Consider the following 26,695-nt stretch of genomic DNA (forward strand, 5'->3'; position numbering starts at 1 on the left):
GAAATAGATGTGTTTTTTTAACCAGGTTATAAAATATGTTTGTTTATTGTCTACCAACAACTCAACAACTTCTTAACCTCTAAAGACTTCCTAGATAATTTCCAATCAGGTTTTCGATCCCATCATAGCGCTGAAACCGCGCTCACTAAGGTTATAAACGACATCCGAATGAACACTGATCTAGGCAAAATCTCAATTCTAGTACTACTTGATCTTAGCGCTGCTTTTGAAACCGTTGACCATGAAATTTTACTGGACAGACTTGAAAACTGGGTTGGGCTTTCAGACACGGTCTTAGAGTGGTTTAGATCCTATCTGCTAGACAGGAACTACTTTGTTTCCATCGGCAATTACACATCTGACCCAACCAATATGACATGGGGTTCCCCAAGGTTCAATCCTAGGCCCTGTTTTATTTAATCTCTATATGCTCCCACTTGAAAAAAAAAAACAGAATAGCTTACCATAACTATGCAGACGACACCCAATTATACATAGTCCTCTCATCGGATGACTATGCTCCCATAGACTCACTGTGTCAGTGCATCGAGCAAATAAATCACTGGATGTGCCAGAACTTCCTCCAACTAAATAACGACAAAACAGAGATAATTGTCTTTGGTGCTAAAGAAGAAAGGCGCAAAGTTACTGCACATCTTGAATCCTTATCTCTGAAGCCAAAGGACCAGGTAAAAAATCTTGGTGTTATTATTGACTCTGATCTGAACTTTAACTCCCACATCATCTATAAGAAAATCTGCCTTTTATCATCTGAAAAATATAGCAAGAATTAGAGGCTATATGTCCAAACAAGACCTATAAAAACTTTTTCATGCTTTCATTTCTAGCAGGTTAGACTACTCTCTTCTCAGGCCTCCCTAAAAAAGCTATTAAACAACTTCAGCTCATTCAGAATGTTGCTGCTAGAGTTTTAATAAGAACCAAGAAAGCTGAACACATTACACCAGTTCTTAAATCTCTGCATTGGCTACCAGTGTGTCATAGAATAGACTTTAAAATACTGCTACTAGTGTATAAATCTCTTAATGGGTCAGGCCCAAAGTACATCTCTGAACTGCTTCTACACTATGAACCCCCTAGACCTCTTAGGTCATCAGGGACTGGTCTGCTAACTGTTCCTAGGACCAAAACAAAGCATGGCGAAGCCGCTTTCTGCTATTATGCCACATATAGCTGGAATAAGCTCCCGGAAGACCCAACTTTGCCTATTTTTAAAACTTAGCTAAAGACCCTTATGTTTACTTCTGCTTTTAACTGATGCTAAACCGCAGCACTTTTTATTGACTGTTAGCTTTTATTTCTTATTTCTATTTTAATTTTTAACTTTATTTTATAATCTTACTGTTAATGTTTTTATTGTGTTCTGTATGATGTTGATTGTAATTCAAGAAGCCTATTGGGACGATTTTATGTAAAGCACTTTGAGTTGCTTGTGCATGAATTGTGCTATATATTGGACATTTTGCACTGAGGGTCATTTGTTTGGGGCCACCGACCGGTGGTCATTCGAGGAATGGCAACTCTTTCTCTCACAGGGTTGACTTTAACCCTAAACCTGATGCTGAGTAGAAATAGAGGCGTATTATGAAAAAAATCATTTTTCTTAAACTTTCAAGCATTTTGTGGACATCTGAGGTGATAACTATGACACAAAACAATCTTTGACAAGAAATGGCAAGGGCTGCCACTTTTGTTTGTTGTTAAAAGCATTAATTAGAAGTTATGTAGATTTGGACTCAATCTCTGAAACTGTAATTTCCTTGTTAGGCCTCTAAGGTGGTGCTGTAATGAGAGTTACGTTTTGGTTTATGTGAATCTATTGGGAACATTACAACTCCCGTCAATATGGCATGAAGCACAGCTCGTTACCCTTTACTTACCAGCCTGTTGTCCGGCTTCTGCTCTCAAATCACCAGAGACCCCTGTACTGGGGCTCTGGTGATCAACAGGTTCCGTTTACTTACGCTTTCCATGTTCTCCATATTGTATATTTATTTTTTCTTTTTATTCACTGAAAATTGATTGAAATTCATGTTTTAAAAAAAAACAAACAGTTCACTCAGATACTAAATGCATCGCATTTACCATATTATCGTTATATCACATAACGCACCAATAATACTAGTACACTTTAGTTGAACAGAGGCATTGCTGGACTTTGTTCTAGAGCGTAACGTGACACGATGCCAATTAACAGGAAAAAAAACCCCTAAAAACTGAATCACGTGACTTGCCTGGCTCTCCGAAGGTCACCTGATTAATGCAAATTAACAAACACTTGCCCACACATCAACAAATGGGGAAAAAAGTTGTTTTTCCTCAAATAAAGTTTTGCTTTATATCCATCAAACTGGAAAACTCAGTTACATAAATCATAAATTAGTAACTATAATTATGTATTTAGGTATAATTGAAATATACAGCAGCTTTTATTCTGGTCATGGATGTGGCATAGACTAGATCCTACAAATAACCAAGACCATTTCCATCAGTAGAAGTGGAAGTGGTGGGGGTATAAAAAATATATATATATATATATATATATATATATATATATATATATCTTAGGTGGACAACAGGCTGAACTGCACAGAAGACATATTTTAATTGAGTGAATAGAGTCAGATGGCTGGAGGTCTTCTGTACAACTACCCAATTACTTGTATTTACACTTTGTCAGGCCTTGGGGCCAGCCAAACACCAAAGTATTGTACTCCCAAGCATTGCAACACTTGTAAATTATCCCGTAATTGACAAAACTCCCATCACTAAATATGAATACCTTTTGTCTTATTTGGGCCAAATATTGGTGTACAAGAGGCATATTTGTAGTATACAGTACATCATCTATATATATTACAATAAAATTCAAGTTACATTTTGTGCAGACCTCAACTGTTTCCTGTTACAGACAGATCGTAGTTCCGGTGCTGCAGATGACTTGTCTGAAGCACCTGAATATTAACTGGACACATTATTCATATCAACATACAGAACTTTAAATACATTAGTTAAAAGTCTCCACTGCAAATGACAAATACAACATAAGCTGGACACAAGTTAGATTTTATTGAGTGACAAATTGATGTGTTGGACCATTACAGTCTGGTACAAATGCAAGGGATCAAGGTGTCTCAGGTGATGGGGTCGGTTTTCAGGCAGAGGATGTGAAGGCAGCACAGATCTGGACACCCTGCAGAACCCGGCCTTCTCTGTCCAGACAGTTCTGGGTACTGGTTAAATCAATGGGAAAATGTGGCAAAGATTCATGCATGCACCACACCTGCCAGTCAGAGCACCCTGTTCTCTCTGACATCAGTGCAGATATTTTTTTCTCTTAAAAAGATCCAAATATTCTAATATTAATTAAAAAGAAAAAAAAAAAATCAGCTTCTACATTGATAGTTCCCTTTGACTTCAAATCCTAAGCTTATTTATGGTGATCATCTATGTTCTTTGATTTTAGCCATTTTAGCCAGGAAAAATAAATATTCATGAATTTGAATGAACGAGGCATAACTAAATGCCCTCTTGAGATTTTGGAAGCATACAGGTACTCTATGGGCACTTAGTATAGGGATTTATCTTTTTTTTCCGCCAAAATGTTTAACATTCTTAAAGTCTCAGCTGCTGCAGTGTTTTAACATTTCTGCACAGTTTGGCTTTTGTTGCTCTGCTCACTTCCATTTTAGCATCACCCTCATGTTTTATGGAGTCACCTCGGTGAAGAGCGTAGCAAGAACTTGATATAACAACAACTTATCAACAGTTGTGATTAGTACCGATAACAGAACATTCAGTATTTCACAATAGAGAACAGATAAAAATAAAGATTTTTCTTGTATATTACACATTCAGCCAACATTTGAAAAGGAAATTTCCTCCTGATCAAGTCAGAGTGCAGGTTCCCTCTGAAGGTGCAGAGCAAATAGTATCTGAGGGAATGTAGCAAGTGGCTTCCTCTGTGCAGATTTACAGTAACACTAATATTTAAACACTTCCCATAATACAATCAAAATAAATAACAACCGAATATGATATATTGTATTATATCTGGGTAAGATATTAAAAAGCTTTAAGAAAAAAAAAATCCCTTTCATCTCTCTTTGATTATCACATTTATACACCATCTTTTACCCTTTCAAACACATTTCCGTCTAAAAAAAAAAACACTTTCATATCCAAACTTGTTCTGAATATGTTGAATCAAACCTTAAGGTTTTATGCTGCAACTTATGTCCTGGGAGAAGTGTAACTGACCGCAGTAGCCAGATAAATCCTCCAGATGGAGACGGAGAATCATTACAAGAATGTGTGAAATTGCTCTCTGTCTTTTTTTTCTTTTTTTTTTTCCAAAACCGGAGCTGGTTCTTCCTAGCGGGAAAGGCTCCAGCAGACCCCCGTGAGCCTGTACAGGATCAAACGGGTTTAGAACATGGATGGATGGATGGACGGATGGATTGATGGTTCCTCCCAGTGAAAAGTTTGTCCACTAAGATCATAAAAATTTAAAACACCAAACAGACTTGGTGCTTTACAGTTAAAAAATAATCTTATTACTAACACAACAAGGAAAGTTGACTCCTTTACTTGGAGCCACAGAGAAAGTAGCTACCCGAGTGTGATGTGTTGAGTGAGCTGGTTTGTTTCGGAAGAAAAGGAGACAGTAGCAGAGAACAGGAGGACGGGGAGTTGGAGAAGTGGGGAGATAACTGTCAGACGGAGGTTTTCTAATTACTGTTCAGCTCCTGCCTTAGCCGGCAGCCCACTGCTGTGATGAGTGCAGCTCCTTTCCCGCTGCCGTCCTCCGACAGCAGGAAGTTGACAGAACATTGAGGAGCCAGTTCTTTAACAGTCTGGTGCATGATCAGAGAGAAACTGGACAGAAAAAAGAAATCTGACTTAATTTTGGATGGAGAATTACAAAACAAAAACAAAGGTGAATGAGATGTAAAGGTGCAGAGGAAGGTCTGGGTTTGCCATCCTCTCCCTGAACTAGGCCTGTGTTGAAAAAAATCGGTTCTCTGATTCTAAATCGATTCTCATATTAATTTCTAAAAATCGATTTGTAAGTCTAAAGATCGATTTTTTTTTTTTTGATTACATCTTTGTTTTTTTGTTTTTTTTTCATCATTACATTTTCGCCTGGTGAACTTTAATCCCAGTAGTCCAAGTAGTTTTGAAAACTTCTGAACTAAATGAACTTTTCTTTAGAGAAAATGCTGGACATTTCAGCTTAAATTTCTAAATGTTATATTAGTTCAATGAAGTTCATATTATCTATATTTACTATAGCTTGTTTGGTTTCTTTGTTATCGGACACGGTTTGTCATGAAATACCTGAAAAATGCCGGGTGCTTCATGGCAAGCTGTGTGTCTGGTGACAGAATAAATCAGACGAGCTAAAATAATTTGTTTACTGCTTGAGCTGTTGCAATTTCTTCCTTTTTTTGCACTTTAAATGGATATTGAAATGCCTATTTGAGTTATTTATTTCTTAGTTGTTTCACAATAATTATTGTGAAATTATTATTTATATAGTTATTTTACTCATAATCCAGGCAACACTAACTAAAATCAATATCGAATCGAATCGAATCAAATGGTGATAATCGATTCTGAATCTTAAGAATCAGAATCGAATCGATTCTTAACATTTGAATCGATACCCAGCTCTACCCTGAACCACTGCTGGTCAAGCCACATGTGTTTTTTTTAATTCAATAAATGCTGGATTAAAAATGATTAACTTACTGTGGATGTAACTTGTAAAGTGTCCCGTCAACCCCTACGGTGATGTTAAGATGGTCCAGTCCACGGTTCTCTCTTATCTTATCGACCACAGCTGCCATTCCTGCACCACACAGCTGAGCTGCACGGCGGGACACGGTTCCACACACCTAACAATACAAACGTTATCATTATTGCAAAACTTCACACATTGTACCTGCAAAACAGAATACAAACAGAATACAGATGTAGTCACATTGTTTGTTGTCTTTGATAAGATAACAAGAAGGAATGATAAATGATCTTTATCTGTTCCTCAGAGTCGACGTGAGAATGTGTAAGATTGAGACTGAAACAGCTACTAGATGATTTATTTGTAGTGTTTGACCACTGAGCTCTGTTCTGCCCAAGTTCTTGCATCGGTCTTACCTCTTTGACAATGATACTGTCATCACAGGTGCTGTCCAGCCCCAAGTGTTGCAGGATGGACCTCACTTGCAGCAAAGCCAATCTGTCACTGGAGAAGCAGACACAAAAGACTGAGGCTTAAAAGCACAGAACAGAACGTGTCAGTTTTAAGAGTTTGACATATTAAAAAAGCGTGAAGAAACAGCAGCTGTTTTGTCTAAGAAAGTCATGCAGCAGAGTATCTACTGAAGTTATCGTGCTAGCCGGCTGGTACCAGTCCCTGCAACACCACTCTGCATATAAGGATGAGATGGTGATCCAATTTAGCAACAGTCCTTGGAAATGTAATTTTCCTTTTACTAACCTACACTCTTATTAGTCATGTTAACAGATAAGTAATCACTGTACGAGAGTATGAGACCCAGTGATGGTTGAAGCTTTTAGCAGCTGAGCTTTGGAGAGCAGGTCACCTGTGAGACAAACCAGGCAGCTAAGGCTGTATTGACTTTTAGGCTGTTCATACATTTTGTTTTTTAATTAGGCTCCTAACCTAATTAACATAGTTACCAAACACTGAACGGGACGGCATACAACAAATGTGGCATATAGGATGTATCAGACGTCTCTGTAACACAACCGGTGCTCATCATGTTGGATAATTATTGGATGGTTTTGATGCTTCTACAGGATTTCCAAGTATCCCTGCTGTCAGAATATAACTGAGGTATTCTGCTCAGTGAGGGAAGCTGCTTTAATGCCTCTAATGTCGTAACTTTCCACAGCTTGGCGTCATGAGAAACAGAAAGTCCAGTCTATTTTTTCAACACAGCTTTTTTCTAGACTTTTTACCTCTCTATCTGTGAGAGGAACTTTGTTTCGAAGATGCCTCTGGTCTTCAAGGTTTCAGAAATCTGTCCTCTGAACAGGTATCCTTTCTTCGTCATGTCTATGAGGATGTTCCGCACAATCTCACCAAGGTACATGCCACTGCACATTTTCTCATATCTAAAATAAGAAAATTAAAAAAAATATGCATATTGTGAATGATGCAAATAAATCCATCTCTTTAAATATCAAGCAAGTCATCAGGATATGACTCAAACTTAAAATAAAGGATGTTTCAAACTTTAATGAACTAAACAACTTTGTGTTTATGCAGCACCTTTGTTTGCCTGGATTGAGAGATAATTCGTCCACAGTACGGTCGTACTCTGTCCTAATGTCGTCAAGGCAACCGTTGTCTCCAAAAGCCCCCCACTCCATGTTGACACACATCCGCCCCTCGTCGCCATCGATCAGCTCAATGTTCTTCATCTCCTCCATGTAGCAGGCGTTGCTGCCGGTACCTGCAATCAGAGCCAGACATTAAGTGGACAACACACAGAAAACTGAGTCTCTAACAAAGAGAGTGAATTTGATGTCAACTAACCAGCAATGAGTCCAACTTCACAGGTGGGTTCTTCGTAGGCACAGGTCATCATGGTTCCCACAGTGTCGTTGACGACGGCCACTACATCCAGGTCAAACTCCTAGAGGAACAGCAGACAATACGATGTTACGGTTTTCATTCTGCACTATGCCATTATTGACTAAAGGATGCTGTTCATATTTTACCTCTCTTCTCTTAATAGCGTCCCTCAACAGTCCCACCACATCCTCTCCTTCACAGTCTGTGGCCTTGAAGCCCTTGGTCCATGTTACCAAGATGCCCTGCAGACCAACACACACAAGGTCCACATATCATATGACATTTTCATGCACTTTTGAACCACTAGGCTGAACAGTGTGCAGGACAGAAAGAAAATATAGGATACTCACAGCATCCAGACTAGTCTGTTGACAGGGGAACGAGAAGGTGAAGCCCAATGGAAGACGAGCGTTCTTCATCCCCATGTAGTCCAGAAAGTCACTGATACAGTGCACAATGTGATCAAACAGCTGGAAGAGGAGAAAGAAATATGTTAAATTATGCAGTAAATTGGCTTCTAAATCACACATTCTGCACTGCCTGCATCTAAAGGAGATATATTTGGAAAAAACAAAAAAAAACAAGACAAACTTAGATGTTTGAAGTATGGTAAGAATAAACACTCAAGCTTTGTCACAGTCTCTTCTGTTTGCGGCTGCCTCAGTCTGAAAATATATAATGTGGTGACCTGGTCAGATTTACAGAGCCAGATCAGAGTAGAATTATCCAGCTTTCAAGTATTTATATTCACCCACTTTTGCATCGTGCTGCATTTGCTGTCCGGCTACACTTAGCCCTACAAAGCTCTAGCAGGGTATGCAGAGAAGCACGCCCCACAGTAAAGGGGGCGGCTGGAGTTGAGATGCGATCTGCATAGTCTAAAACCAACTGCTGAGTGCAGACATGTAAATATGGTTTAAAGGGAGCTTTGTTATTGTATTAATGTGATATTTTAAGCATAATGTATTTATTTAATTAATATGTCAGGAAATCGTATCAACTTTTTCTGAAAAGGGTAGGCCCAATGTCCAACACGATTAGTAATTCATTTTTAAACTTTAAAATGTAACATTGTGGTAAATCAAGATTTTGTTGAAACTAAATTGTTGCACATGGTGCAGCTTTCATAACACAGATGGGATGAAGCACCCGAAAACAGCCAAAGAAAATCAAATTTGATTTAAAGCAGTGATTAAAAACGCCACGTATAACAACAGTCACTAGATTATGTCTAAAGCGGGCTACACATATAAAGATTATCGGGCTGTTTTTGTCCCTATTTTCCCTTCCCGAGCAACTTCAGACTATCTTAAGTCTTACAATCAGATTATCCAATCAGATTATCCTGTGGTCTGAGGTGTGTTAAGATTGAATTTGTCCCGATAATCGGCTCCGAAACAGGTCGGGGCCGACAATCTCAGGTATTAAACTTATTCAATATTTACGACAAATAATCTTCATGTGTGTGGGGACAGCCGACAAAGATTGTGACGTGGAACAGAATGTAGCCAATCAAGAGAGCGAGCCGGCATTAACACAACTGAACATGCACAATGTCTTTTCTTGATGTTGCCACATTTGTTTCAGGCTAATGGCACCTTCCATTAGCGACTGACAACAAATCACCCTGAGCTCACTCAGTAGACTATAAAGTCTGTGTTCACGCGGTCTCTGGGATTGTTTCCATAGTCTTTTCTTTTTTCTGGTTTTTCCAAACACAAAAGTCCTAAGACCACCATCATTTCCTCATCTTGTATGTCTTCTTCCATCCTGTTGCGTTTTCCAGTTGTTATGTTTCTATGCTATGTTTCTATTTTGTTTCTTTTTCTTAGATCACATTTGATCAGGAAAGATTTCTGGTTTGGAGGACGAGATTCTTGACCGGCTGCGGGACGGACTGTTGTTTGTTTGGTGCTCTGTGCAGAGATTATCGGCGCACACCACAGTGCGATAAATGCCTGACTTGTTTTATCTTCGTGTGTGGGATCTCTATAGAGAAAAATTTCTTCAGATAAAAAAATAAATAAAATCCATGTGTGTGTACCCCGCTTAAGACTGTATCACGAAGTAAAACCCTGTGGGGAAATTTGTACTAGATTTCTTGGCCTACCTAATAAGTGAGAGCAAAGGGGAAAAGCTCAAAGAGAAAAAGCAGATTAGCCTCAATCAGTTCACGGAAGTTAGCTAATTAACTAAATCCTAATCTCAACCAATCACCCTCTCCGTTTGTCTACCTTCAACCTATTCACCTCCCTCCCAGCTACTATCTCATTTACCTACATCTGAATAGGCAAGCATCATGCTACAACCTCCTACCTACCTATCTTAATCCTTGCTGTACCATCTCCAGTGGCTTTTCACTTATTCTTCTGTCGGTCATTCTTTCATTGCACAAATCCATTCAGTTGAACTTGGAAATAAAAGGTTACACGTCTGGTGGATCTCACCTCCTCTCCTGTACCCTGCATCACTTCAAGAGGAATAGCGTAGATCTTGTTGTGCATCTCCACTGATCTCCTCTTCCCAGAGCGAATCTTGACCAAGAGAACTCTAAAGTTGGTTCCCCCCAAGTCCAAAGCCAGGAAGTCACCGTGCTCTAATTGCAAAGACAGACAGATGAATACATAACCAGGTACCAAAAAACCAACATCTACAAAAAATTACTTGCACAGGAATGTCAGAGGAAGTCTTCATGGATTTAAAACACGGAATTTGAACATCGGAAATTTATGTGAAATTGCAAAATAAAATCAAGCTTTTCCACCCCACGCAATCAAGCATATGTTTCCATGAAAGGGCAAAGTTTCAGATAATTCATTTAAAATAATAAAATTGTGTAACTCCGCAATGACCTTGGCAGTCCTCTGTTCCCAATATGTGTCAAAAATTATGCTGCATATTTTCAGGTTGCTCGTGTGTGCATCTGTGAGTGTGTTACCTGAGCCATCAGGTGTGGCTTGTACAAATGTTGGCAGCATTTTGACAGTAGCTAAGTCCTGAGTGCTCTTTGAAAGGCCATTTTGGATCTCTGTCCTCATTCTCTCCTTTGCCTGGAGTCATAATGAATATTTTCATTATTGGAGTTATCTAAATACTGTGCTGACACACTGATATACTTTGATATCGTATCATTCCGTCCTCACCTCAAGCAGCTGTTCATTTGTCAGGCGAAATTCGGAAAGTATTTGTGCAATTTGTTTGGATTGTTCAGCGAGTCTGTAGGCCACCGCTGTAACCATGGCAGCACCCTTCCCACTGCCGCTTTCTGAAAGCAGGAATCGAACATCACAGTCAGGGACCAAACGTCTGACTGTTCTATGAAGACGACGGGCATACCTGAAATGGATAAGAAATGTTAATTGTTGAACTATGAACCCTTCATAAAACAATTATGCTGTCCTGTAAACATTATCAGGCATGCTGATGATGAAGAAGCTAGAAACATCATCATATGTTAACGTTAACAGTTAACGTTCCAGCACCTGGCAACAAATCTTAGTTATTTTAAGTGTATATACATGCACACACACATATATATATATATATATATATATATATATATATATATATATATATACACACACACATATACACACACATATATATAGTGATAAAGAGCTGAGACTTCAAATCAACACACTCACTGTGGGTGCATCTTGTACAGAGAGCCGTCGATGCCCACGGTGGTCCTGAGTCGTCCTACTCCTCTGTTCTCCTTCAACCTTATCAGGATGCCAGCAAGTGCAGCAGCTATCAGGTTGGCAGAGCGGAAAGACACAATGGCACAAACCTAAAGGAAAAAGAAAATTAAGGGGAGAAATTCACCACGCAGCACAAGTGCATCAGAAAGATAATAATAATAAATAATACTCATTTTATTCGTCAGTATACACACTGAAATTTGTCATTTGCTTTTAACCCATCACTAATTAGACAAGTAGCAGTGGGCTGCCTTTATTCTGGATGCCCAGGGAGCAACTATGGTTAAGGGCCTTGCTCAGGGGCCATAAGTTGTATATTTTTTGTTCCCATCAACGGGGCTTGAACCTGGGTTCTCCAAGGAAGCAGTTCTCCAGAGTGAACACGCACAAGGCCAGAGGACCAGATAACATAAATCCCAGGGTACTGAAAGTGTGTGCTGGAGAGCTAGCAGACACATCCCAGCATCTCTTCAGTCTATCTCTAAAACAAGTTTTATGGTCATACCAGCACATATTTACAAATAATATAGTACGAAATTGAGACTAAGGTCCCAGTCGTAGCCTGAGTTAAGAAAATTTAAATTACAAAAACAAAATAAACTCACCTAACCCTAATCTACAGAAATAAAGTAATTGATGTTTTTTGGAAATAATTATTTACATCAGCAACTCTCACTTAGTGTATGTGCTGTAGCAAAAAGTAATCATAATAAAGAACCGTTTCTGATTATTCTGTGCATGAGGATGCGGGGATGAGCAGGGATCTTTTTTTTTGTTGTTGAAAAATCTCAATTGCAAATTAGGCAATAGATAAATTGTTATATGTTCTTTTATCTCCATTCAGATCTGAGGCTGTATTTTTTTTTAAATGTACTAAAACCTTATAGTTGTATGGAAAAATTAAAGCTGCCACATTAAATATCACATTTTTCAGTTTCTTTAGAAATTAGAAACATTTGAGAGGTCAAACCAGCAGCTGGTTATGTAAATTACTACTTTAAAACCAAGCAATGTTCGAGGTAAAAAAAATATATGCTGACAAAAGGACTTTGTTAGAAGGAATAAAAAAAACATTTATTAACAGATATGTTTTTAGAGGTTTATGTAATGGCTGGAATGATTCTTTAATGAAATGTCGTTCTTCAGTTTTAAACATGCCCTATAATAATAATAATAATAATAATAATAATAATAATAATAACTTGGATTTATATAGCGCCCTATGTAGTCAATTTTAATGCATGTGACTTTCCTGAAAAAAGAGCTCTACATGGTTCGAGTTGTACTTTAGTAACGATACCCACATGCTGCACAGCGATGCAATCATCTGCTGAAGGCTCCACACCAAGTCTCTGTAAAATTTCTCTTGCTTTGGCCAACCCTTCCTTACTCCTACAAAAGAAAGAGGTACACAGATTATTATTATTACAACTGAAATCATAACAGAGTTAAAATATAAGTGAATGCTTTTATTTTTGATGAGTACATGACAAAGAGAGTGCATCTTGCTCTCCTCTGCACTGTGGTAAGACTTACTTCTCTATGGCTGAGATATGCTTGGTCTCAAACTTCCCCTTGGTGAGCAGCTCCGGGGTGATCCTTCCCTCAAACAGCAGGCCTTCTCTGGCCATCTTCACCAGGATGAGTCGGACCAGCTCCCCCATGTACATACCACTGACCATTTTCTCAAATCTAAAGCAGAGAGAAAAGATGTCAAGTGAATGTGGGTAAAACATCCTGAAATTGAGGCAATTATGACATAATGCTTCTTCCAACAGACTGTTGTTGTGTCGTAGTAAAATATGCTACTTGTTGTGAAGGTCAGAGGGCACTGCATCGGGTCTTTGTAGACCTCGAAAAAGTATACGACTGGGTGTCAAGAGAAGAGCTGTGGTATTGTATGAGAAAGTCAGAAGTAGCAGAGAAGTATGTTGGTGCAGGACATGTGCGTGGGAGCTGTAAGGCAGCGGTGAGGTGTGCTGCAAGTGTGAGAGAAGTTCAAGGTGGAAGTGGGACTGCAGCAAAGATCAGCTCTGAGCCTGTTCATGTTTGCTATGGTGACAAGATGAACTTAGACGGGAACCTCCATGAACTATGATGTTTACCTCTGACATTGTGATATGTAGTTAGAACAGGGAGCAGGTGGAGGATATTCTGGAGAGGTGGAGGTACAGTGGGGCAAAAAAGTATTTAGTCAGCCAACAATTGTGCAAGTTCTCCCACTTAAAAAGATGAGAGAGGCCTGTAATTTTCATCATAGGTAACTTCAACTGAGAGACAGAATGGTGGGAAATAATCCAGGAAATCACATTGTAGGATTTTTACTGAATTAATTGGTAAATTCCTCAGTAAAATAAGTATTTGGTAACCTACAAACAAGCAAGATTTCTGACTTTCACAGACCTGTAACTTCTTCTTTAAGAGGGTCCTCTGTCCTCCACTAGTTAATTATTAATTAATGGCACCTGTTTTGGCACCTGTTTTAACTGGTTTTCAGTATAAAAGACACCTGTCCACAACCTCAAACAGTCACACTCCAAACTCCACTATGGCCAAGACCAAATAACTGTCAAAGAACGACTGATCTGTGTAAGGGAAAGAATGAATGGGGCCATGTATCGTGAGATTGTGAGTGAAAACCTCCTTCCATCAGCAAGGGCATTGAAGATGAAACGTGGCTGGGTCTTTCAGCATGACAATGATCCCAAACACACCGCCCGGGCAACAAAGGAGTGGCTTCATAAGAAACATTTCAAGGTCCTGGAGTGGCCTAGCCAGTCTCCAGATCTCAACCCCATAGAAAATCTTTGGAGGGAGTTGAAAGTCCGTGTTGCCCAGCGACAGCCCCAAAACATATGCATCGAGGAATAGGCCAAAAGCAACATGGTGTGAAAACCTTGTGAAGACTTGCAGAAAACATTTGACGTCTGTCATTGCCAACAAAGGGTATATAACAGAGTATTGAGATGAACTTTTGTTATTGATCAAATACTTATTTTCCAGTATAATTTGCAAATACATTATTTTAAAATCAGACATGTGATTTTCTGGATTTTTTTTTCATTTTGTCTCTCATAGTTGAGAGACCTGTGATGAAAATTACAGGCCTCTCTTGGGAGAACTTGCACAACTGGTGTCTTACTAAATACTTTTTTGCCCCACTGTATGTCCTGGAAAGGAAGGAATGAAGTTACGCTGCAGAAAGACGGAGTGTGTGAATGAGAGGGACCTAAGTGGAACGGTGAGGCTGCAGGGAGCAACAGTCCAGAGTGAGAGTGTGGTCAAAAGGTAAAGAAGTGTGTGAAAACAGATTGGAACATGTGGAGAAAAGTCTCTGGAGTGATGTGTAATAAAATGACAGGAAAGGTGTACAAGACAGTGGGAAGACCCGCAATGTTGTATGGGTTGGAGACAGTGGCACTGAGGAAAAGACAGGATGCTGAGTTGGAAGTAGCAGAAGTTAAAACATTGATGTTCTCTTTGGGAGTGACGACGGGTAGGATCAGGAAGGAGCACATCAGAGGGACAGTGCATGTTTGATGTTTTGGAGAGACAGTCAGAGAGGCCAGGCTGAGATCATTTAGACCAGCGGTCTTCAACCCTGGTCATCAGGACCCCCTGTCCTGCATGTTTGAGATGTTTCTCTGCTTCATCACACCCTGATACAAAGAACTGTGTCATTAACAGACTTGTACAGACCTTGATGACAAACTGATGACGACCATTAATTAGAATCAGGTGTGATGATTCAGAGCAAAATCTAAAACATGCAGGACAGGGGGTCCCGAGGACCAGGGTTGAAGACCCCTGGTTTAGACAAATACAGAGGACGGATGATGAGGTTGGAACTGCCAGGAGGGAGGCTTAGAGGAAGACCAAAGAGGAGATATATATCGATGTAGTGAAAGAAGACATTGGGTTAGATGGCGTGACACAAGACGATTCAGAGGAAAGGGTTAGATTGGAGGTGGATGATTGGCGGTGTAAGCGACAGACAATCATTAATTTCATCCTGTGTTCACTGTGTGTCTGGGTAGCTCATTTTATCTCAACGATTCTTCTTTGTTGACGTACAGCTGTTTGCCTGGGTTGAGGGAGCCTCGGTCTATCTCTCTGTCAAACTCTGTCCTGATGTCTTCCAGCCTGCCGTCGTCTCCAAAAGCCCCCCATTCGGTGGTCACACACATCCGGCCCTCGTCTCCCTCCACCAGGTCAATGTGCCGCAGCTCCTCCATATAACATGCATTGGTGCCTGTACCTGCAGTCACAGACATTTACACACTTAGTTTCACCATTTTACTGATCAAAATGATCCTTCCTGATGTTTGACTGTTTCATAAAACTACTCAAGAGCACGTTACCTATGATGATGCCAACTTCACAACGCTGGTCATCGAAGCCACATGTCATCATCGTTCCCACGGTATCATTCACTACAGCCATGATGTCAGCATTGTAGTCCTGAGACAAGTAAACGTAAACAATTGTTTTTGAGGTTTTCACAGTGATGGCAGGTTATTTTCCTGTCTGCAATGAAAGCATTAGGATAAACCAAGAGAGACAAAAGATGATACACACCCCTCGTTTCTTAATTGCTTTGTTAAGCAGATTTACAACGTCCATCCCCTCTACCCCGCTGGCTTTGAAACGCTTTGTCCATGTTATCAGGTAGCTCTGGAGACAAGAAAATGGAGAAATGTTGATGATTTGATGATTAGCAGAGTGGTACAGCGGAGCACAAATATTACTCCGTAGCAGATTTCCCCTACAGCTGCAGCAAATTCGATGAAAGACAGTTTATCACATATTTAAAACGGTAGGGTACTAAATCAAACACTAAGACGGTTGTTATTTACCTCATCTAGTTTGCTCTGCTGGCAGGGGAAGGAGAAAGTGAAACCGACTGGGAGTTTCTTGTCTTTGATGTTGTGCTTTTCCATGAAGTCACCGAGACACTCAGCAACATGGTCGAACAGCTGGAACAGATGTGGAGAGGGGAAGCTTAGGACAGAGATGTGATGTGTGCACATGTATGTACATGCCTCCATATGTCACTATAAACCTACTCTTGTTCCAGTGCCATGAATGATGTCCTCTGGTGTGTCATAGATTTGACTCTCCATCTGCACAGTCTGTTTCTTCTCGTGGCTCACTCTGACACGAAGGATCCTGAAGTTACTGCCCCCCAAATCCAAAGCAATGAAGTCTCCCTTCTCTGTTGAGGCAGGCGATGCGGAAAGATGGGCAGAAACCAAAAGAAGAAAAAGGGGGATAGGGAGAAAGAGAAACGTCAGGGCATTACGATACATGGCCACAGACTTTAACGCTCACATTTCAGTCACTACAGAGAATTATTGGTATTGTAAATTAAGGGTGTGTATTACTGTACAACATATGATCGGATTTCCATTATCCACTATACTTGACAATGTGTCCTATAAGAAGAGTCATCTTCTGTCAGCCCAGCATACAAACACACTTCTCGCTGTGAGTTAATGCATGGTGAGTGCAGTCTTTGAGCAATGTAGGTAATGTGTTGAAACATTCAACTGTTTCAGTTGTTTGTTTCAGATCAGCAGGTTTGTCTGGTCGTTGTGCTCAGCTATTTCTTCATGAATAGACATATACTTCTGTCAACAGTGCAGATTTGCTTCACAATACTGTCCTGCAGTAGTTCCCTGTACATTTATTGGTTAATGATTAACACAACCAGAAGCTTTATGACACCTTCATTTCACCTGGTCTGAAGCTCAGAAGAGATTATGGCTATAAGACTCTCTTTTACATCCTGGTCAAGACAGTAGAAGCTACACGATTTAACACCGAAAAGAGAGAATTACTAACTGGTTCAACTGGTATCAAGAAAATTAAGTTAATCCTATTTAAGTTAATAAGTCTAACAAGGTAACTTTTATTTGCATCTTGTTAACTTATGTTGGCTGTACCTACAATAATTCATTTCCTTGTGACAAATTGAAACGATTCATTTAAATGAGCAAGAAATTCACTTTTTTCAGTATAAATATGTATAGCAATTACATGGCACATAAGAGCCATGAAATCAATATCATTGACCACACAGTTCCAATGTGAATCAGTTCAACATGTGCGACTTAAGTACAAGCATTTTAATCAGTCATGTAAAAGTGCACTAGATGCATTTTGTGGGATCAGCTCCCAGTAACCCTGAGACAGACTCCGGTGGGGCAGCCTGGCCTTTTACCCAGTTCATCACACACTGTGGGAACGGAGAGCATGAATAAATCCAGGGATTGGGCATAATGACTTTTCACAAAGATATAAATCCATAGATATAAAGGAATCAGATGAAGATTAGTCTTACAAATACGACCATGCCTACAATTTACTCACCAGATGGACAATGTAGATTTTTACTCTTATTCCAACAGAAAGTATAGCTTTATATTATGAGTAAGAAGTTTTAAAGTATGTTTTTTGTGATAGAAACAGAAACATTAACTACAGTATGTCAAATTAAATGGGATTCATAACATTTCTTTTTTTCCCCTTTTTGAATTATAGTTTAACTTGTACACAACTGGTCTCTGATTAGATAAACTGTTATGACAGCTGCTTTTCATAGCTTAAAACTCCTGAAGTTAGTTCAGCAGTTCCTCACTGCAACTGTACTGTACTGGAGCAGACCGTTTTTATATCAACCATTTTTACATGCATTTCTTTTTCAATGATGACGGTAAAATATGACTAATGTTTACATATGGACATTTAAGTTTTCCTCAGAAAATACTTATATATTTATTTGCTTGTATAATTTCCTTATGCTACTTATGCACACTTCTAGAATTACACTTTTAACAAATGTTGCCATGACAACAGTTAAGCCTAATTCATGCTTCTCCATGGAATCAACAACATTGCGACCTATGTCAACCATGTCGACGCGTGATTGGTTGAGTTGCTCTTCTTTATCAAATTCTCCCGTCACTAATTCTTCTTAGTTGTTGCTTTTTCTTTTTTTTTTCCCCCTCTTTAAAATCGGGTACAACCAGATCCATCCAACATAGGAAATAAAACAACTATAAAAACAATTGTTCAGCTCCAACTCGTGTGAAGTGTACATTATTTGGTTCATTGCTATGTCTGACGTCTGAGCTACATACAGGGAGTTGACAGGAGGAAACTCACCACTGCAAGCTACAGTGCTGCAGAAAATAACTTCAATTTCCTCGAGGTTGGCTGTGTTATTACAGAGCGATGCAGACAATAACAGAAGTATAAACGCGCACGACGGCGTGGGGGCTGTGCGTGCTCTACCTGCATCGCTGGTGCACAGAAGCATTAACCAGGTGGCCTCATAAAGCCATGTCCCAACTCAGTCAGTCTTTGTGTACTTTCATTAAGAAGGTCAAATATAAATGAATCAACTTATAGTACAGTACATATAGTACACTTTAGTAGACTTAGTTCATTGAATCATGTTGTAAATGTAACAATTTAGAAAACTTTGAATTGTCTTGCCATGACAACTTCATGATAAACCTTCTACAATGTTTATCTAACGGATGTTTTTCCCTAATTACTGAACCTCTCAACAATTTATACATGCAAAGCAAAACAATCAACTTAGTGAACTGACAAAAAAGTTAGCCTGGTCATACATAACCACTCACTTCACAAAGATAATCTGAAGTGAAAGAGGTCTGGTACTCCTACCATTCAAAGCCAATTCCATTTAAAGAAGAATTCATCAGCAGATGAACCTGTCTGAAAGTAATTCAGCATTTAGGTTTTTTTTTTAGTTTTTTTCTTTTTTAGGGATCATCCCAGTGGATCATCATCATGCACAGCATATTAATTTTGGCATCATTACACTGACTTTCTATGTGCCATGTGTGGATTGGTGTTTTTTTCTGATTCACATGTGTACAGTGATGTTGAACAGCACTGTGCACAATGCAAACAGCTCTCATGTAATAGATGAACAAAGAACGTCTGTTGAAAAAAGTTATTTGTTGTTGAGCAGTGCTGAGATCCTGTTCCACTTTATTGTCATTATTATTGAGATGCTCAGTGTAACAAAGTCTATACCTTCATATGGTTGAAACTCTCTTCTTAAAGTACAGAATGGTGAAAAGAGGAAAAACTCTGACATTCATGTGAAGGGCAGAGTGGCTGCACTTTCAGTGCACCGTTCAATGACGGAGATAGTGATGTGGTGAGGCAGAATATTGATCATGAAACAAGGTTAGAAATTGCATCATGCCTGTGAGCAAATGTCAGGCCGTAAACACTTAATACAGACAACAGGAATTAACATCACATCACATCTGTGCTCTAATGTGTTTTTCTCTCACAAGACAAGTAAATAAGAAAAGACAGATACATAAAAACATGCATACATACATAAGAGGCTGCATACATTCCCTCCTCAGTGTCTCTGTGCTGACTGTAATATTAGACCAGTATTCATTAGGTTTATGGATACTGACCTGATCCATCAGGGATTGACCGCACAAACGATGGCAGCATCTTCAGGGCAGCAGTGGCATTAGTGTCCCGGCCAAGTCCTTTGGTCAGCTCCCTTCTAAACCGCTGCATGATGTCCAACAACGTCTCATCAGAGAAACGCATGGAGTACAGGTACTTATCAATCTGAAAATAGACATCAGAGAAGGAACAAAACATTAGCCTCAATTAAAGTGATTTGTCTCTTATCCATTCCTACAGTAGCAGACAACTATTTTATTGTTCACTGAAACAGATACCTTAAAGATAACAAAAGGCGTCACACTGGACAATTTAATTAACATTACCTCAGTTTACCAGCTGATTCTTACGTTTGTGTTGTATTATTTGTCTTTAGGGGATGCCCAGAATTAGGTGGGTCGTATTTTGCCCAAATGTGAATATTACAACACTGTCAGTCCATACACCATATGTATACAGTACATACAACAACACCACTGTCAGGCACAGTACCGGTTTATAGTTCAATTACCACAAAATACGATTACTATTTTTGCACTTATTTTGTTGCAAAACAATATAATGAATGGCACAGGATCAGCTCTGGATCAACATCGTGGCACAGAAGGAAATTCTTTTCTGGCTTTATCAACTGTATGACAGGTGGGAGAAATGCCAAGCATCAGCTAAAGAGTAGACAATTTACAAGGAACACTATCAGCAATACCACACAATCAACAGACAACAGTGCACTAGAAAGCAATTATCATTGTGTCTGGAAGTTGTAAAGTGTGTCAGATGAAGCTGCTCAGTCCTGCGGTCAGTGCAGTGACAGTCTGCAGTCACAGGCCGTGATTACATGAAAACCTGCTCTTTGTGAGAGGGACCAACAAAAAATCAGGTCTGGTTAAATGTCACATCACCACGTAATGAAACAAATTGATACTAAAGCAATGAATGTCAGTGATGATTTACTTATGTTACTTGTAAAATAAAAAAGAAGGGAACAACTTCCTGTTTTAGGAGTCACACATTAACTGTAGCTCTGGTCTTCTGGAGAAAATGAGTGAGAGAGCATTTACTGGAAATGTTTTCCATCTGCTAGCCACTGCATGACACTAATGGGCAAAATCCATCTTTGTCTATACTTACTATACTATACGAAACATGTCTGAGTGAGGACAAAAAGCAAAGTGAACTTTAACACGTTGGGGAAGTGGTCAGTCAAGTTTGTCACAGATTTGACAAAAACAGGGCGTGTTGTCACATCTGCATAATGTTAACAAGCTGGATCATTATTGTCAACTGCTCTCTGGGTGATACATTCCCTATATTCGATCTAAATGTGGAGTCTGTCCTTGGGATGAGAGTTCATTAGCACATGGTTCTGTCAGACGGAAACCTACGACTGAGTAGGGCTGGGCGATATATCGAGATTTTAATATATATCGATATATTTTCAAACGCGATATGGTACGAGACAATATCGTTTATATCGATTTCTAAAAAAAAAAAAAAAAAAAAAATTTTTTTTTTTTTTTTTTTTTAGAATTTTTTTTTTTTTTATGATTTTGATATAGCTTATTTTGTGACAAATTGACTTGAATGTTTTATTTGAGATTTGCACAAATGTTTGGTTATTTGCACAACTGTCAACCTCAGTGGAAAAGTCTGCCTGTTACTGTCTACATTGTATTAATTGCAGTGTATTTTAATTTAATTGTTATGCAATTGTTTAATTGTTTTATTTTATTCAAGAAGAATTTTTATTCTATATATGCAGGCAGTTTATTTTATTTCATTTGTTTTATACATTTTGATATTGTGCAGACCTCTGTTAATAAAGGAACCTGTGTGCCATTTGGCACGAGGCTTTGTTTTAAGACTGTTTTTTTTAAGGGTTTGCCTCAGAAAAAATGAAGCTAACAGAGATGCTATGCTATAATGCTTTGGGGGAAACCCCGATTAAGGCACAGAAAAAATATCGAGATATATATCGAGTATCGCCATTTAGCTAGAAAATATCGAGATATGACTTTTGGTCCATATCGCCCAGTCCTACGACTGAGTCACTGAATCTACTCTCCATGTACTCATTAAAATACCTTCATACTAGAAAACTACTGGACCACAGCACAAACAAAGCCATAATCCTGAGCTGGGCTGTATTTAAGGACAACTGCTGTGACCTGCCAGTCACATCTTTTGGTCAAAAAAATGTGATTAAAAGAACTGCAATTGCCCTGGTCTTGTAAAAGGATTAAAAAAAAAAGAAAAGTAAAACCTTATTTGCTGATGAAGGTTCTTGTGGGGTCAGTGTGTTGATGTGGAACGGTGAATGTGTCTAGATATATATAGATTTTATTTGTTTATATTTTAAATTACCATACATTTTATTGGATTATTTTTCAGTTATTTTATTTTTTTATATATGATGCGCTGACTGGAGAGCACTTAATTTCGTTGTACATAAGTTATAATGACAATAAAGAACTATACTATACTATTTAATAGACTTTCATGCTTCTTGTTATTCTTGCTGTCTTTACTGCAAAACAACAGTAAATCAACATAAATGCTGTTGTATTTTTATTTATTTTTTTTAATTGTCCTGCTTAATTCAAATCAGCTATGCAACACTAGAAATTAATGCAGATTTGAACCATTAACCAACACAGCGGTTGTAAGAAGTCTTTGACGATTGGCAGAGACGCTCCCCTTCATCAATAATTTCGAGTAAGTGAATCTGGAGGAATATTAGTCCGAGCTTGAGCTAAACAGTCTGGCTCCCTGGACCCCGTTAATGCCATCCAAAAGCCACATCAACATCTCTGGGCTCAAAGGCATACGGGATTTGACCATCACACAGCGAAAATATGTACCGTAATGTGATCATAGTCATCAGCAGCTGGATGAAATGGTCAGGAAACATCAGGCTCTGTGAACTTGACAAAAGGTCCTTCACACTTCTGTCATGGCAGCATTAATGCAGAAAAGTACATTGAAACTTACAAGCAACATAGGCAGCCTTCAAGGCCGCATCTTTTCCACAGATGTTCAAGTATTTTTAAATAAGAGATCGTAAAGCCACATAGTGAACTCACTCGAAAGACATAGCTGAGGAAGAAGACGGTACCAGTATTTGAGTGGCCTGTATAAAGTCCTGACCCTTCCTGAACAGAGAACGGATGGAACATTTTACAATGGCGTATGTGACAAGGACGGCAAAATACTGTTTCACATCCGAAAACATGTTTTCGGAAAGAATGGACCAAAAACAAAGTCCTCCTCTCTTGGCATCAACAGTGTCATTTCCTTTGCAGTCAGAAGAAATGGCAGGAATACAAAGCTGTAAAAGCTGCACTGCAAATGGTTTTTGGACTGTGTTTTGTGGCCGAAATTCAAAAATGGATGCATGTTGACAAATGACCTGAAGTTGATGAAAAAAAACATGAAATAACTTGAAATCAAAGAAACACAATTCAAAGTAAATGTAAGAAATGCTGTTGTTTTTGTTTGTTTGGTTCTTTTTTTGCTCCAGATTTTCCATATCGATCCAACCTTTGCTGATTTCAATATAATATGTTTCACTTTTTTGTGTCTAAATCCTTGTCAGTGATGACTGAAAGGTTTCTGAAGCCCTGGGTTTGGGGATTTTTAGTTATACTGTTCAGAATAAATCATTTTAAAAAGGCCTAAGATGGAAAACAATTGTGGACATCTGATCCTAGGTCTCTGCTAAATGTAAAAGGTAAGTTTCATGTTTTTGAGCCCATTACAACTGTGGCAGTGGCAATGATCGATCACGTTTTAAATTTTTTTTAAAAAGTCATCAAGCTCTACTGGATAAAATATCCTGCACACTGTGTGTGCCACTCCAGCGGTCACACTGTCCACAATGCTACTCGTGACTCTTACATTGTCAACATATCGTTCCTGTTTGTAGAACCTTCATTAGAAAACTACAGCTTAATAAAATGACCTTGAGGTAGTAGTATAAAAGCAGGATTTTTAACTGATCTCAGCTAATTATTTTCCCCTCACTTGCTTGCCTGAGACTTTGGTCTCGTCATACCCACGTTTTAAATAACAATGTGTTCCCAATGATCCTCTAGAAAAGCTTTTATCTATTTTTTCTTGGAATAACAATGTGTTCTCAGCTGCCAGGCTTCATCCTTTGTTAAATAAAAAAGAAGGGTGGTAGGGGGTATGGGGTCAGTCTGTCCTGCAGTTTCTGCTGCAGCTGCAGAAACTACAGAAACTGTAGTTGACATTCATGCCCAAGCGTTTCATCATGGGGCATCATCTGATCTGACATAGCTCACTTAACTATCCCTGTTGTGGGCTGAAGGGGGAGAAGCTTTCCAAGAAAACCTAATCTGTTCAGTTCTCATGTCCCCTTATGGTGATCAAAACTGAACACACCCTGAGGGGACGTGGGGTCATTGTTGTCTGCAAACATGAGTTTTGTAAAAGGTCACATTGACCCCTTAGCTCACCTCTGAGGCTCTGAAACAAGTTCCCCAATACCACACAGAACCGCATTTGCAGTTCGGAGAGATCATGCTCCCCCCCGCCTCCACCCCCACCTTCTCCTTGTCCCTCTCCTTTCTGTTTGCATTCCTCCTCTCAACAATGCCTTGCTCTCCTTCTCACCATGAGGTGATTCAGGGAAACCTGACTCCGCTGTGTGCGCACATGCACCACTATGTGGAAAAGTACTGTCCTCCACACCGCCCACTCCTGCATGTTCCCTTATTCCACCTTAAGCTAATACACAAACAACACTTAAAACTGCTTTGGACGTGGACTAATAGCGCGGAGTGCATCGGGGAATCAGTCAAGGACACTGCAGCGGATTGAGCAGAGAAGAGAGACGCTCAGCTGACAACAGCACTTCCACTTTAAGGCTGCTCATATTTTTAGCCAACTGTTTCGCAATTTTTTAGCTAGAGGAGATTCTTTGAAAGCCCAGACAAACCCAGCTATGCAAATCTCCACTATAAAAGCTCCACACCTGCTTCTGTGTGTGAGCGTGTAGATGTACAGTAAGCCCTCTGTCACCTACGGTCACATGGCTCAAAGCTGGCCTATTTCAGGGAGGCAGGGAGGGGAAGAGAGCAGGAGTAAAGAGGGAGGGAGATGTGTTATATTACATCAGATCCTGGTTGCTCATGAATGTCTTTCACCTGAACGGGCTGTGATCTGACTTTAGCTAAGCAGGTACAGCTGGGAGTGACAGGTTTGAGCATTGCCAAGTGGGAATAGAGGCTAATCAACTGAAATGAAAGCAGCCACAGACAGAGGAAGGAAATGTGACGGCAGCAAACATTTTGCACTCATAAAAAGGAAAAAGTCAACTATTTAGACAAGCATTTGCTTTTTTGCTGTGACATTTAACACCTTCTTTAAAGAGGGACCCTCTGTCTTGCAGTATATAACTCTTCGAGCGAATACTGAGAAATGGCCTTGGGAAGATTTTACAATCAGACAAAAACAAGAAACATGGCAATGACAAAAGTATCTCTGGAAGAATTTTAAACTCCACTGAGTTTTACTACTTTATGAGTCTAAATTAGTTCATAAACAGGACCTGGTTGGGTGTTCTGGCAGCACGGTTTAATGATACATTCAGTCGAGCAGTGCCAGGAACTAAGAGTGACTGGTAAATGTCATTTTTTTCAGTGAATAGACACAGATATACAAAGTTACGAATACGCACAGTGCTCTAAGGGGGACTTGAACTGGTCCAGTGGGTTTTCTGCCAAACTCCTCGCAGAAGGAATTGCTCAGCGAGTTATGAAAGACACACATTCATGTTTTACAACCGAGTCGCTCTTCATAGCTTAGGAAAAAGAGTTCTAAGGATCCACTGCATGAGTATGTTTTAGTTTTTTCCCCCCCTCAACTGTGCTATTATTAACTCGGACTTCATTGTTTTGGATGAAACACAGTGATGCTACAGATTGGAAACTGAAAAGACAGAGCATCATGTCAAGGTATAGAACAAAAAAAACAATTGGATTCATTGAACCACCTGTGGTTGCTGATTTCAGACAGTGATGAATTAATGATCTCAATTATTTATCTAAGATGTCTGAGCTCATTTTCCCCCTGAAATGACTTTGCTCCTTCATGCCAAATTTTGACTTCTCCTCTCAGCTGACTTCCTGTTTCCTCCTTTTTGCCACACCCCTCGACTCTTGCATCATGGCACCAATCACACTCTTGTGTCATGCCTACCTACAAATTTTACTATATGAACAGCCTCTGTGCCACTTGTCATGTCTCCCCAAAACAAACTGATCCAAATCTATTCTCTAAAAATGATTCATTTTTGTTTAGTTCTTCATCTGTTTCACAGATCAAATAGTTCCTGAACACACATACCACACAAAGTGATCTTCCAAAGTCAGTGCTATGATGGAGACAATACAAACTAACACAGTGACCTCTAAAACGCATGCCCTCTCTGGCTGCTCTCACGTCTGCTTTTACATCAATTTTCCTCCGTCAAACACACAAAATCAGTATTAAAAAGAATGAGAACAGAAGATACACAAAGCACTCACCCTTTTAACTTGGTCATCCTTGAGCTCAGTGAAGAAGTAGGCTAGTAGCTGGGCTGCAATCATTCTGGTTCTTGTTCCTTCTCACACATGCAGTTTCCAACTAAGACACAGTTTCTATGTCTCATACACTCGCTCACCTACGGACGGAGGAAGAGCCACACTAAAAAGGTTTCTTAAACACCAAGACAAAAGACTAACTGTCCTCTGAGCCTGTTCTGTAGATACAATCTGTCAAACAAAGCAAGAGATATAAAGATATCCTGAGTCCAATCCAGTGTGGTTTAAAATAGACAGAGCAGCTTCATGTGTGGCTAAGACGCTATAGCCCTTCCTTCTCTGAGCATGTG

The 26,695-nt window shown here is 39.4% G+C and overlaps 1 protein-coding gene across 1 annotated transcript; it reads right to left on the minus strand.

Annotated features, from left to right (window-relative positions):
• Positions 1-4,359: 4,359 nt before the first annotated feature.
• LOC133463209 (hexokinase-1-like) lies at positions 4,360-26,695 on the minus strand. Its single transcript, XM_061744599.1, has 21 exons — positions 26,349-26,695; positions 19,800-19,962; positions 16,395-16,543; positions 16,185-16,304; positions 15,907-16,002; positions 15,690-15,789; positions 15,403-15,586; positions 12,865-13,020; positions 12,633-12,720; positions 11,272-11,417; positions 10,771-10,963; positions 10,566-10,677; positions 10,075-10,223; positions 7,978-8,097; positions 7,774-7,869; positions 7,589-7,688; positions 7,322-7,505; positions 7,009-7,164; positions 6,181-6,268; positions 5,776-5,921; positions 4,360-4,899 (listed from the first exon to the last, which is right to left on the minus strand). The coding sequence occupies exons 1-21, from the start codon at positions 26,409-26,411 to the stop codon at positions 4,752-4,754; spliced, it is 2,757 nt and encodes a 918-aa protein (XP_061600583.1). The 5' UTR covers positions 26,412-26,695; the 3' UTR covers positions 4,360-4,751.

Source organism: Cololabis saira, chromosome 2, assembly GCF_033807715.1.
Source record: "Cololabis saira isolate AMF1-May2022 chromosome 2, fColSai1.1, whole genome shotgun sequence".
Lineage (NCBI taxonomy): Eukaryota > Metazoa > Chordata > Actinopteri > Beloniformes > Belonidae > Cololabis > Cololabis saira.